The following is a 14,770-nucleotide window of genomic DNA, read 5'->3' as shown; positions in this document are numbered from 1 at the left end:
AATGGAGTAGTTAGGGATTTTCCTATGGGTTTTTGTTTTCATCTTGTTTACTTAGGATTTAAGTAGAATAGGAAAAACAGAGTCAGATAATACTTTCAGAAATCTTCTCAAGATGTGTTTATATACTTAAATATATTAACCTTACTTATATTTTTATTCTCAAAAGTTAAAAAATATATTAGTTTAAAGGTACCATAAGAGAAGTGGGTTTTTACTTAGAGTTTAACAAGTGTATGTGCTTTTTATGTAGCTGAGCAATTCCAGTTGATAGTTCCCTAGCCATCTTGGATCTTTTCAGTAGTTATTCTGTTGAATAAGATTCCTAAATAATTCTCTTTTTCTTTGCAGAGATAAAGGCAACAGTGTTTGATGACTGTAAGAAAGAAGACGAATGGAAGGTATAATTTGTTTATTTGCATAGAATTTACCTAAGGCTAAAGCATATATGTTTTAATTATACTTCTGTAAGAGTATAGGGTCTAGAATCATACTGTTTGCATTTAAATCCTAGCCTCACCATCTCTTAGCATGGCTTCTCAGTAACTTACTTGCTGTCTTTGTGCTGTTTCCTTGTCTGCAAAGCGGGGGTCTCAGAGTAATTATAAATATTAAATGAATTAATAATCCATGTAAAATACTTAAAATAGCACCTAGAACAATTATTATTCTACAAGTGGCATTTTCTAATTTTAAGAAAATTTGATGTTTGATGTAAGGTACATTTATTTATTTGTTTGTTTGTTTGTTTGTTTGTCTTTTTAGGGCCGTACCCGTGGCATACGGAGATACCCAGGCTAGGGGTCGAATCGGAGCTGTAGCTGCTAGCCTACATCACAGCCACAGCAACTCAGGATCCGAGCCACATTTGCGACCTACACCACAGCTCACGGCTGGATCCTTAACCCACTGAACAAGGCCAGAGATCAAAACCGTGTCCTCATGGATATTAGTTGGGTTTGTTAACCACTGAGCCATGACAGGAACTCCATAAGGTACATTTAAATTGAACAAATTTTCTGCTTCAAAATGAGAATATTTCTATTTGCTTACTTATGTATAATTTATATGTACATTTATTGACAAAGTAAATTTCTGAGTCATGCAGGTTAATTGATGAGTTGAGATAATTTTGCTTACTGTGGTTACATTTTAATTTTATGTTATAAAAAGTTATTAAGTTTGAGTAGGTTTGAGGGATTAAATTCTGTCTTGTGAATTCTTGGCAGTCAAATGCTTATACTGTTAATTTATGTTCATTTTAAGATAATGCTTCTAGATGAATTTACCACTAAGCTTTTGGCATCATGTTGCAAAATGACAGATCTTCTAGCAGAGGGTATAACTGGTAAGTGTTATACTTATCATGAAAAACTCTTTTTATAATGATTGAGAGAGTTTGAAACAGTAGTAAATTTTAGTTAGTAGTTGTGTTTCTCACAGGGTTATGTTTAAATTTATTTTTTTTTAGTAACTCTAGGCATAATAATTACACTGGGTGGTCTTTTCTCTGTGAATCTTCAGTATAACCTCTGTAAGTCAGGGCTTTTTTTTCCTCAGCTGACCCATATAAGTAAGCACCCCAACCAACACTAAGTCAGTTGCCTTGTTGAGTTGGTTCTTGATATTTTTTACTCTTAGGTGTTTGTCAGAGTTTTGTACTTTGCACTAGATTTACCTTGGTATTTTGATTGTTTGTGGTTTTCGTATATTGTTTTTAAATAGATAGTAAGATTTATATCATAAAATCAACTTTTGTACATATTTATAAGTATATAATACTGACTTTTACATTTCTCTTTACTATCTAGAAATGAGGCAGTTAACTGTAAATTTAAATCAACTTTAGTGTGGGATTATGAAAAAAAAAATCATACTGCCACAAGTTGTTGTCTTCCACTAGGCAATTGTTGCTTTTTTGTTGTTGTTTTTGCTTTCTTAGGGCCACACCTGTTGCATGTGGAGGTTCCCAGGCCAGGGGTCAAATCAGAGCTGTAGACGCTGGCCTACACCACACAGCTCAAGGCAACGCTAGATGCTTAACCCACTGAGCGAAGCCAGGAATCAAACCTGTGTTCTCATGGATCCTAGTCAGATTCATTTCTGCTGTGCCACAACAGGAACTCCCAAGGATTGTGTTAATGAGATTTTGATTTCTCTTCATTGTGAGGGGGAATACCAGTGTCTTGTGACATTCATAATCATATTATCATCCATAAGTCATCATCCTTTAACTCATTTATTTAAATTTGATCTTTATAACAACACTTCAAAGACAGATGTTAAAGCTCCAATTTGTAACGTGAAAACTGAGACTCGAAGTCAAATGTAATTTTGTAATAATTCGGATCCTAGTGTAGCATCTATATGCTCTATCACTTCTGAGGTTCAGAAGTACACCCAGTATTCAAGAAAACCTTAGCATTGTGTACAATGAGAGGATCATCTAAAAATAAATTGTAATGTTTACTTTTTTATATTTATTAATAAAATCATCTTTTATTGTTGATTACATACTCAGTTTGTGGTCTTTATCACCTGGAATGGAATAAGCTCTGAACTAGAAATTAAAAGATTAAAGCCTTGACTTTTCTACTAATTGGATAAGTTTAATATTGATTAAGCCACTGAAGGTTTTTTGAGTTCCCAGAGCTTTTTCTGATGTGCAGTTAGAGTGAGAACCATTTGAAGCATGTGTGACAGCTCTATGAAGCTACGGAACCATTTTGCACTGTGGGGAGGTTTTATTGAATTTTTATAAACCATTGTTTCTTACTATGTGTTTAGCGTTGATGCATACTCTTCAAGGAAAGGACTCTGTGGCTGAGTTTGAAATATAGCATTAAACAAAGCCAAACAGGTTTCATTAGGACATTTTGGAGTTTTTTAATATGTTAGCAGATATGTGGATCCCCCAGAATAGGTATAGTATTCAGTTTCCTAAACTTATTTGACCACAGAAAGCTTTTTTTTTTTTTTTGAGAAGCATTTAATAGGACTGTATGTCATGAAGCATATTGCTCTGAATATCCTCCGGAGTCACCTGAGTTTGCTCTGGTTTAATCATAATCGTATCTACCAACTTGAACTTGGCACATTTCTTTTGAGTTCCATGAAAGCTCTCCTGCAGTTCAGTGATCACACTTTCTGACTGCATTCAGGTCATTTGTGAAAATATTCATTGTGGTCTCAGAACTTTTAAAAAACATGAGAAAAAAATACACATGTGATGCTATCTCAGTTGTCTCCACTACAGTCAAGTAAAAACCTTAAGATAATAGACTAGGAATTGAATTGTTCTTTTGTCACTATTATAGGAATAATCATAAAACCTTTCTTTCTCTCTTTTTATCATTTAATAGATAGCCATTTTTCAGTGAACTGAAGAAATGGTACTTTCTGCTATTGATAAGCAAACACTTCAAAATAATTAAAAGTCTGTTTTCTAAATCATATTACAATATTTTCTTTTGCTTTTTTTGCTTTTTCCTTTACCACAGCAGCTGCAGCATATGGAAGTTCCTAGGCTAGGGGTCAGATCAAAGCTACAGCTTTTGGCCTATACCACAGCCACAGTGCAGGATCCGAGCTGCATCTGTGACCTACACTGCAGCGTGTGGCAACACTGAGATCCTTAATCCATTGAACGAGGCCAGGGATCGAACTCACATTCTCATGGATACTAGTCAGGTTTGTAACCCACTGAGCCACAACAGGAACTCCACATTACCATATTTTAACATATACGTTATTCACATAAAATATGTATGGCATAAGAAGACTGTGAGACACTTTTTTGGGGACATTAAGCAATAAAAGTAAGTTAACACAGATTTCACTACAATCATTTAAAGGTAAAATTACAATTGTTGGGAGTGGAGATAAAAATAAAATTAAATACTTCTTTGGAAATCTTATAAGGTACCCTATCTAACAGAAGCTATGGTGAACTTACCCTTTACTAGTATAAATTTATGAATGAGAAAATAAATCATCATATTTAAAAGAGAAGTCTACAGAGTTCCCATTTTGGCCTAGTGGAAACAAATGCAGGTTCAATCCCTGGCCTTACTCAGTCCTCAGGGATCCAGCCTTGCTCTGAGCTATGGTGTAGGTCAGCTGTAGCTCTGATTCAGCCCCTAGCCTGGGAACTTCCGTATGCTGCGGAGAGCGTGGCCCTAAAAAGCAAAAAATAAATAAATAAAGGAGAAGTCCAGCAGTAGCCTTCCTTGCATGTCAGATTAGTGTTTTTAATTCTTTGTAGGCTCTTTGCCAGCATGAATCTTAAGATAGTTCTTTTTTTTTTTTTTTGCTTTTATCTAGGGCCGCTCCCACGGCATGTGGAGGTTTTTGTTTTTTGTTTTTGTTTTGTTTGTTTTTGCTTTTATCTAGGGCCGCTCCCACGGCATATGGAGGTTCCCAGGCTAGGGGTCTAATCGGAGCTGTAGCCACCGGCCTACGCCAGAGCCACAGCAACTCGGGATCCAAGCCGCGTCTGCAACCTACATCACAGCTCATGGCAACGCCGGATCCTTTAACCCACTGAGCAAGGCCAGGGATCGAACCTGCAACCTCATGGTTCCTAGTCGGATTCGTTAACCACTGTGCCACTACGGGAACTCCAGATAGTTCTCTTGATTTGTAGAATGATACTTAGAATTAGTTTAACCCAGTCTTAATAATTAATTTGACAATTTAGAATTTAGCAGTTTTAAATTCACTGTTTTATATTAGGTATTTTATAAACTTTCAACAATAAAAATATAATTGAGTAAATTATGGTGATATTTCATTGTTGAAAAATGCTTTATAAATATTAATTTGTGGTTTTAAAAGAAAAAGTTAATTGGCAGTTTATTTATTTATTTTGTCTTTTAGGGCCGCACCCTCAGCACATGGAAGTTCCTGGGCTAGGAGATGAATCAGAGTTACAGCTGCTGGCCTACCACAGCCACAGCAACGTGGGATCTGAGCCACATCTGAGAACTGCACCACAGCTCACGGCAAAGCCAGATCCTTATCCGCTGAGCAAGGCCAGGGATCAAACCCGCATCCTTATGGATACTGGTTGGGTTCATTACTGCTGAGCCACAACGGAAACTCTGGCAGTTTATTTAAAGAATAATATAGCAGTTAAAAAACTTAAGATTCTGGAGATGGACAGATGTGGGTTGGAATTCTGTCTCTTCTTTCTTACTGTGTAACTTGGATAAGTTACCTAATTTTTTTAAGCCTCAGTTTCCTCCTTTGTAAAATACATGTAGAGTTGTTATGAAGTTTAACAGATGGTTACCCTGATTTCTTTCTTTCTTTTTTTTTTTTCCTTTCCCTTTTTTGACCACACTCGCAGCATGTGAAAGTTTCGGACTAGGGCTCAAATTGGAGCTGCATCTGTGACCTACAGCAGCTTGTGGCACCACCAGATTACTTAACCCACTGAGTGAGGCCAGGGATCGTGAGACTATGTTGGGTCCTAAACCACTGAGTCACAACGGGCACTCCTATCCTGATTTCTGATACCCTATTTTCTATTTATTATAGTAGAATATTTTTAAAAGAAATACACATTTTAAATACTTTTTTTTTTTTTTTTTTGGTTTTTAGGGCTGCACCTGTGGCATATGGAGGTTCCCAGGCTAGGGATCTAATCAGAGCTACAGTTGCTGACCTATGTCACAGCCACAGCAATGCCAGGTCCGAGCCCTGTCTGTGATGTACACCACAGCTCATGGCAATGCTGGATCCTTTACCCACTGAGCGAGGCCAGGGATTGAACCTGCAACCTCATGGTTCCTAGTCGGATTCTTTTCTGCTGCACCATGATGGGAACTCCTACTTTTTCTTCATTTCTTCATGGCATGTTGATTGCTTATGTTTGTAGATCTAACTATCAAATAATTGCTTTATTTTTTTTCTCATGATAACTTAGCCCAGAGTTTAGGGAAGACACATTTTAAGGATTAATTTTTCAAATGAAAACAGAATGTTAAACCCAGGATATATAATTATGTTTTCCTCTTCTTATAAATAAGAATTATAGTAAAGTTCATTTAAAAATTATTTCAAGTGGTTATATAAAATGACTTTTTCTGTTATTAGTTGTGGAAAATATTTACAAGAATCGAGAACCTGTCAGACAAATGAAAGCTCTTTATTTTATCACTCCAACATCAAAGGTGAGTATTTTGAATTTTTTGAAGTACATTCTTTTTTGTTTTTTAAAAATTTATTTTATTAAGAAGAGTTGACTTACAGTGTTCATTTCTGCTGTAGAGCAGAGGATTCAGTTATTTATATATATAAATATATGCATTCATTTTCATATTCTTTTCCATTATGGTTTCTCACAGAATGTTGAATATAGTTCCCTGTGCTATACACTAGGACCTTTTTGTTTAGCCATTCTATATATAATAGTTTGCATCTGCTAATCCCAAACTCCCAGTCCACCCCTCCCTGACACCTTTCTGCTTGGCAACTACAAGTCTGTTCTCTATGTCTGTGAATCTGTTTCTGTTTCATAAAGAGTTCATTCGTGTCTTATTTTCGATTCTACATATAAGTGATGTCATATGGTTTCTGTCTTTCTTTTTCTAACTTAGGTTGCTTAGTATGGTAATCTCTAGGTCCATCCATGTTGTTGCAAATGCCATTATTTCACTCTTTTTTATGACTGAGTAATATCCCGTCACATATATGTTCCAAATCTTCTTTATCGATTCAACTGTTGACTGACATTTGGGTTGTTTCCATGTCTTGGCTGTTGTGAATAGTGCTGCTGTGAACATAGGGGTGCACATATCTTTTTGAATTATAGTTTTGTCTGGATATAGGCCCAGGAGTGGGATTGCTGGATCATATGGCAATTCTATTTGTAGTTGTTTTTTTTTTTTTTTGTCTTTTTGCTATTTCTTTGGGCCGCTCCCGCAGCATATGGAGGTTCCCAGGCTAGGGGTCGAATCAGAGCTGGAGCCACTGGCCTACGCCAGAGCCACAGCAACGCGGGATCCGAGCCGTGCCGTGTCTGCAACCTACACCACAGCTCACAGCAACGCCGGATCTTTAACCCACTGAGCAAGGGCAGGGACTGAACCCGCAACCTCATGGTTCCTAGTCGGATTCATTAACCACTGCGCCACGACAGGAACTCCCTATTTTTAGTTTTTTAAGGACTCTCCGTTCTGTTTTCCATAGTGGCTGCACCAGTTTACATTACCACCAACAATGTAGGAGGGTTTCCTTTTTTTCCATACACTCTCCAACATTTGTTATTTGTGGATTTTTTAATGATGGCCGTTCTGACTGGTGTGAGATGGGGCCTCATTCTAGTTTTGATTTTCATTTCTCTAATAATTAGCAGTGCTGAGCATCTTTTCATGTGCCTGTTGGCCATCTGTATGTAAAAAATACATTCTTCAGTATTTTTACCATTGACATGATTTGCTCTTAGAAAATGCAAAGTAATAAAATGTCCTTTATTAGAAAAATAAAACTAAAAAAGCTGTTTGCTTAGGGAATTCTTTCTGTGTTAGAAAATGGTTTCATTTGCATTCTTCTCAGAGAGAATATGTAAGTGAAAAGATTCCTTTCTTTAAATTCTATGAAAGCAGAATTTAATTATATAAAGTAATAGTTTCTTTCAATAATTTGTTGCTTGTGCAGTTTCTATTCAACCATAATTTTTAGGAGGATGGACATGTATGTAGAAGAAATAGTCTTGGATTAATCTTTCATTTATTTAGTAACTTCCCTGGAGTGTACATATATGTATGTGTACTCACACATGTATGTATGTATATATGCATATATGTTTATTTTTATGGCAAAGGAATTTCTTTAGTTTATGATCTAACCACGATTTAATTCATATTTAAAACCCAAACTTTTAGAGCCCTATTAAATCTGAGACACTTTTATTCTCTATAATTCCTGAGAATGTGCTTTTGAATGCATCCTTTAGCTTATTCTTACCTAGAAATGTTAACTTTGCAATTCATTTCTTCTAGCTCTAGCAGACAGTAGGGAACAACTCAGACATTTACTGTGTAGTCTCTACATATTGGCTGCTGGTGAATTTTAATGACGTATCTTACCCATAGTATAATTCCATAAGATAAAATTCATGATCAGAAAAAATAAAATTAAAAAAGCAACATTTTCACCTACTAAATTGGCAGAGGGATTAAAAGAAGTATGTGTGTATTTATATATTTATTTTATCCATATTATCATATTCTAGCATCAACATCCATTGTCAATGGGTAATGGAGCAGAAACTACTATATACTGCTATTGGGAATATAGATTAATATAGCCTTTTTGGAAAATAGTTTGCCATATCAAAAACCTTTAAAAGTTCTGTATATTGGAGTTTATTGTAAAGAAATAATCAAATAAATGATAAAACTAAATTCCTAGATAATATGTGGAATCTAAAATATGACACAAATGAACTTATCTACAAAACAAACAGACTCACAGACATAGAGAGCAGACTTGTGGTTGCCGAGGCAGAGGCAGGGTGAGGGAGAGATGATTGGGAGTTTGGAATTAGCAGGTGCGAACTATTATATATAGAATGGATAAACAAGGTCCTTATGTATAGTTCAGGAAACTATATTCAATATCCTGTGATAAACCATAGTGGGAAAGATTATGAATAAGAATGTATATACACACGTAACTGAATTACTTTGCTATATGGCATAAATTTAAAAGAAATCAAAATAAGTTCTTAACATTAACAAAAAATACTATGAAAGACCATGTGGCCATTGAAAATCTAGAAAATCTAGAAAAATTTAATGCTCTATGGAAATGTTTATTTTTAATGTTGTGACAAAAGCAGCATGCAAAATTGTGTATCAGTAACGGATTCAGAGAAAATGGTACCTGACTGTGACTCCTTTTTCTCCCATAATCAACTTCAGTTTCTGTTCCTGTCCCATTACCTCTTAGGTCCTCTAGGCCTGTAGGTGTAAGTGAGGCCTGGGGCTGCTTGCGTGCTTGTAGAGAAACTTGGTGTGAGATTTCCTCCCTTAGGGGCTGGGTGAGTACCTGGAGACCAGCATCCGAGAGAGTTCCCAGGCAAGAATCATAAAATGACAGATTTTAGGAAGGGTTTGGCTATAAGAGATCTCTGAACCTAGGGGAAAGGTCAGCTGGGTGGTTTGTTTGCTTTTGTACCTACAGCCCTCAGGAGGAGAAACCTCTTTACCTTCCTCCTCTTATGGTACTGCCTCTGTTTAGGCTACTCCAACAGCTAAACCTAAACCTCAACCTCAGGTGAGCTGACAGAGAAAAGCAACCACACATCTAAATGGGTCATATGGCCAGAGAGAGGTTTAGTAAGAATGAAGAAAACGCATGTCTAGCAAGATATAGGGGCTTGGAGGGAAGGATGATAACCTGAACAGAAAAATTGTACACTCAAGAGTCTGGTATGGCATATAAAAAACTTTGTAAAGCCCAGAAGTGTATTTTCTCAGTTAAATAGTTAATTGAAAAAGAGGATAATTGCTATGCAAATTTGAATTGATAGTGAGATCAAAATGGAGTCTCTCAGGGAGTTCCCGTCGTGGCGCAGTGGTTAACAAATCCGACTAGGAACCATGAGGTTGCGGGTTCGGTCCCTGCCCTCGCTCAGTGGGTTAACGACCCGGCGTTGCCGTGAGCTGTGGTGTAGGTTGCAGACGCGGCTCGGATCCCGAGTTGCTGTGGCTCTGGCGTAGGCCGGTGGCTACAGCTCCGATTAGACCCCTAGTCTGGGAACCTCCATGTGCCGCGGGAGCGGCCCAAGAAATAGCAACAACAACAACAAAAGACAAAAAAAAAAAAAATGGAGTATCTCAAAGCAAAAGCAGTCATGGAAATCATGGCAGGAAAGATAAGAGACTTGGAGGATAGATTCATGAGCTCTAACAGGAGTAAACTAGTTCTAGGAGGAGAAAAACAGATGGAGGAGGGAGATTGAAATTCTTTTTTCTTCATTTTTGCTTTCAGACTGTGGTATGAGGCAAATACTACTAAGACTTTACTATGTGCTATTCCTCCTCCTTGCAGCCTTCTAACCTTTGTGGGTCTTTCATTCTAATCCCCCTTGACAGCTTTAGCTCCTTGCTCAGTCAGGAGCTCTGACACTTGTCCAGTCATTGTCTCAATGGTTTTATTGTCTGTAGAGGTAATACTTCCAGTACACATTGACTTGTCTTTTTCTTTTTCCTTTTTTTTTCTTTTTAGGGCCGCACTCAGCACATGGAGGTTCCCAGGCTAGGGGTCGAGTCAGAGCTGTAGCTGCCAGCCTACACCACAACCACAGGAACACCAGATCCTTAACCCACTGAACAAGGCCAAGGATCTAACCTGCACCCTCATGCTTCCTAGTCGGATTCGTTTCCGCTGCGCCATGAGGGGAACTCCACATTCCTTGACTTCTCAATTCCTTGGTCTGTTATCTTCCAGTGGTCTTGTCTTCTGTGTTGCTTTAGCTTCTCTTGACCTTTCTTTCCTAAATCTCCTCACTACCGAAACAGCACTCTGTTCATACGTTTTACCTTATTATTTACTATGTTTCTAGCTATAATTGACTAGACCACATAGCATCTCAAAAAACTAGTTTATAAATTAAAATTTTGACAGTTAAGGTTTTATTTGATGATCAAGGTAAAATATTATTAGTTATTTCAAAGGCTAGCATATTTAAATTACAAATTGATAAAATGTATATTAACATCTAACCTTTTTAAGTCTGTAGACTGCTTTTTACGTGATTTTGGAAGCAAGTCGGAGAACAAATACAAAGCAGCGTATATATACTTCACTGACTGTAAGTAGCGTAGTAAAAGTTTATGGCTTCATTGTTTGAGATTCTATGAATCATGAAGTATTTTATGATATTGTTTCAATACTAGTGACTTTCTACCTATTGTTTGCTCTAATTAGGTTAGAAAGAATCTAAAAATATAAGATGCTATCTATCTAATTCATGTTGATGAGATAGAAAATCAAATCATTCTAAACTAGATTCAGAAGAGTCATTTTTGCTGGTATACCAGGTGAAGGGGTTGATGGAGAGGGCTGTCCGTCAGATTCTGTGCCAATGACAGGGAGAATTCTTTTTTTCTTTTTTCTTTTTAGGGCTGCACCTGAAGCAAATGGAAGTTCCTGGGCTAGGGGTTGAATCAGAGCTGCAATTGCTGGTTTACACTACAGCCACAGTAACACCAGATCCAAACCACATCTGTGACCTATGCTGCAGTTTGTGGCAATGCTGGATGCTTAACCCACTGAGTGAGGCCAGGGATTGAACCCTCATCCTAGTGGATATTAGTTGAGTTCTTAACCTGCTGAGCCACAATGGGAACTCTGGAATTCTTTATATCAAAGTTTCAACTTGGGATTTGATTATAAAAAAAAAAATGAGACCCTTTGGGAATAGCACTAAAGAAGCTGCCATCTATGCAAATAAGGGAAAAACCTATCATATTTCTTTTTCTCTGCAATGCATTCAAATACAAAGCAGGTGAACAATCAGAGAAGTCCAGAGACAGATACAATTCTGTCTTAGGTTTTATCTTATTCTGCAGCAATAAAAATGTCATTTATTTAAGTTTTGGTCTCTAAGTTGTGAGAATCATCATTTTAAGTAGGATATTATTTCTCCTGTAAATTATTTATCTCATGTTGGTAGTAGTTTGCAGTTTTAAAAAATGCCATATCAGAAGTATTTGTCATTTAAGTAGCATTATTTAGAAATTCATGTTTGTGGAATAGATAAAATTTAATGAATATGAAGCCTCCTAATTTTAGGAATCTCAAGACTAAAGAACATCACGTTAAAAGACAGTGGAGTCAGGGATTGAGACTCCAACCTGGGTCTATTGAAACTAAGCATTTGGGTAAAAGGGGGGCAACATGGGCCCTGTGGTCCAGAACTTATTAGTTTAGAGGCTTAGAATTCCTGACAGTAGAGAAGTTCCTGTAATTCAAAGAAAAATTTTAAATTTGTGTGGAGTGGCTACACATAGTGACAGATTTAGAAAAATAGTATAAATTCTTAAGTTTTCAAAGTCCTATGAAAGTTTATTAAGTCTTGAGTTTGAACTTGATTTTCCCTCCTAACAGTTAAAGTTTGTTGTGTTGACAGCTAAAGAAATATATCTCAGGTTATGGTGGATGTGAATGGGGACAGTGGAATTTCTATTACAGACTTGTGATTAGAATGCATCTGCTCTGTAAAGTGAGAAACAATATTTACATATCATTTGTGTCCTCATAGTAAACTCCTTTGTGAAACTCTGTAATTATGTATAAAAAATATTCTTGGACGTTGGAATGATTTATTCAAAAGAATGAAAATTTAGATGGAGTTACGTGCTTTAATTTTTTTTTCCCTCTCAGTTTGCCCTGATAGTCTCTTTAACAAAATTAAGGCTTCTTGCTCCAAGTCAATAAGAAGATGTAAAGAAATAAATATTTCCTTCCTTCCTCTTGAATCTCAGGTACTTTATATTTTTCTTTTTTTAATTTGCTTATTATTAAAAAAAAATTTTTTTTTGAGCAGAGAAAGGTTTATTACAAGGGTCAAGCAAGGAGAATGGGCAGCTTATGCTCAGAAGACCCAAACTCCGTTTAATTTTAGTTCATGATGAATTTTTATGAGTTTATTTGTTTTGTATTCTAGAGATGTTTTATATGTTACGTATTTGGTGAATTTTAAATCTACAAATAAACATTTCTTCAGATGAAAGGAGGAATATGAGTACTAAATTGGAACATGTCATTAGTAATGAAAGTGGAGCTTAAATTTCACATCTGCCACTAAGACCTGTGTGTGTCAAGGTTTACAGCCCTATCAGGATTATGTATGTGCTTTGTTAGATACCTCCAAAGAAATAAAAACTTTTGGAGTTTCCATTGTAGTGCAGAGGAAACAGATCTGACTGGGAACCATGAGGTTTCAGGTTTGATCCCTGGCTTCACTCAGTGGGTTAAGGATCCAGCGTTGCCATGAGCTGTGGTGTAGGTTGCAGATGTGGCTTGGATCCTTCATTGCTATGACTGTGGCATAGGCTGGCAGCTACAGCTCCTATTCGACCCCTAGCCTGGGAACCTCCATATGCCGCGGGAGCAGCCCAAGAAATGGCAAAAAGACAAAAAAAAAAAAAAAAAAGGAAAGTCGGGAGGAGGACGTGGAAGAGGGAAAAGGAAGAAATACGAATATAGAATGAAAACCGGCTTGTAAATTCTATATGGTTCATTGGAATATTAGATGATAGCTTAGAATAATTTAAACTGTGATAACAACTCCTCAAATCTCAGTGCATTACAACAACAAAGTTTATTTCTCATTTATATTATTTCCATTGTGATTTGACAGGCGCTTTTTTTCTACATCCTCTTCATTCTGGGACATAGCAGAGGGAAAAGAGAAATGGTGGAGCCACGTGATGGCTTTTACAGCTTCCGTGGGCAAGTGGCACACATCACTTCTACTTACATTCCAGTGACCACAGAAAGCCTGATATCAGCGAGTGGAAAGTATAGTCTCATAGGGAGAGGCCCTAGAGGAGGGTCAGTAAATGCTTTTGAACAGATACTATCTACTGCAGTGGGATAGTGTGCTAGGAGAAAGCCCCAGTCCAGCTGTAGGGTACTTGCCAAGCATTTGAGCTGCACAGACATTAAGTGGATTAACTTCAACTAAGTCTTGGTCCATGTTTAGGCTGTTGCTGTTGGTGATGGATTATGTTCAGAGAAATAAATTACTTTGTATTCAAGGAAATACACTCAAGTTTATTCATAATTCAGTAGTTAACCTATAATGGTAATTACCTACTTCTACACTCAATGCCTAGGCTAAGGGGGATATCATTGTTTTAAAAAAAAAAAAAAGCAAGGTTAAAATTAGTTTAATGGGCAACCCTCAAGTCCGATTAGAGAGCTGCTGCTTTTGTATTCTTTGAATAACACAGTAAATCTTTAATCCAGTTCCTTGTATGTAAGTGAATGCATTTGTTAGGTGAAAAATGTCTGTGAGGTTTCACTGTATGTATCATAAGACCAGTACTTGTCTGGCACAATGCTGTGTCTTTTGGGGACGTATATCTGTATTTTAAGACATTATGATTATAAGCTAGAGAAGTGAAGATATATATGTTTAAACTTTGCAAAATGTCTAGGTTATTCTCCAAAGGGTTAAAATTTTAATGTATGTCAAATGTATAGATCAGTTTTGTCTTTGTTGTATTTCTTTGTGCCAGGTATTAGATTTTTATTTTAGTTTGACTATCTCAGATTCCTTCATGTGCTGCACAGGTAGAGAAAAGAAAACTGTACAATCTTATATGAAACAAGAATTGAAGAAGAGAGGTAGACTAAGCAGGAGAGTGAGAAAAGAAAGGATGAAATCAAGATGATAGAGAAAATGAGATTTGATTAAGGTAAAGACATGGTTGTTTCAGGAAACAGCATGGTTAGTGCAAGTTTTTTTGTTTGTTTTTAGTATGTCAGGGAATAGCTGTGTTTTTCTTGACATGTTGGTATGTTGTTTTTTTTTTAAATCACGTTTCTACATTGACAGTGTCTCTTTTTTGGCCTAACTTAGGTATATACTCTTGACGTACCAGATGCTTTCTACTACTGCTACAGTCCAGACCCTAGTAATGCAAATGGAAAAGATGCCATCATGGAGGCAATGGCTGATCAGATAGTCACGGTATGTGCTACCCTGGACGAGAATCCCGGAGTGAGATATAAAAGGTGAGACACTCAA

General features: G+C 36.7%; 1 protein-coding gene across 2 annotated transcripts in view; it reads left to right on the top strand.

Annotated features, from left to right (window-relative positions):
* Positions 1-14,770, top strand: part of STXBP3 (syntaxin binding protein 3) — a 58,906-nt gene that overhangs the window by 7,788 nt on the left and 36,348 nt on the right. For both annotated transcript variants that reach the window (XM_047785146.1, XM_047785147.1), the window contains exons 2-7: positions 349-398; positions 1,264-1,345; positions 6,097-6,173; positions 10,744-10,822; positions 12,397-12,497; positions 14,603-14,757. In XM_047785146.1, coding sequence (XP_047641102.1) covers positions 349-398; positions 1,264-1,345; positions 6,097-6,173; positions 10,744-10,822; positions 12,397-12,497; positions 14,603-14,757 — 544 coding nt within the window. The remainder of the gene's footprint in view (positions 1-348; positions 399-1,263; positions 1,346-6,096; positions 6,174-10,743; positions 10,823-12,396; positions 12,498-14,602; positions 14,758-14,770) is intronic.

Source organism: Phacochoerus africanus, chromosome 6 (assembly GCF_016906955.1).
Source record: "Phacochoerus africanus isolate WHEZ1 chromosome 6, ROS_Pafr_v1, whole genome shotgun sequence".
Lineage (NCBI taxonomy): Eukaryota > Metazoa > Chordata > Mammalia > Artiodactyla > Suidae > Phacochoerus > Phacochoerus africanus.
This window is presented reverse-complemented; position numbering and strand designations above follow the sequence as displayed.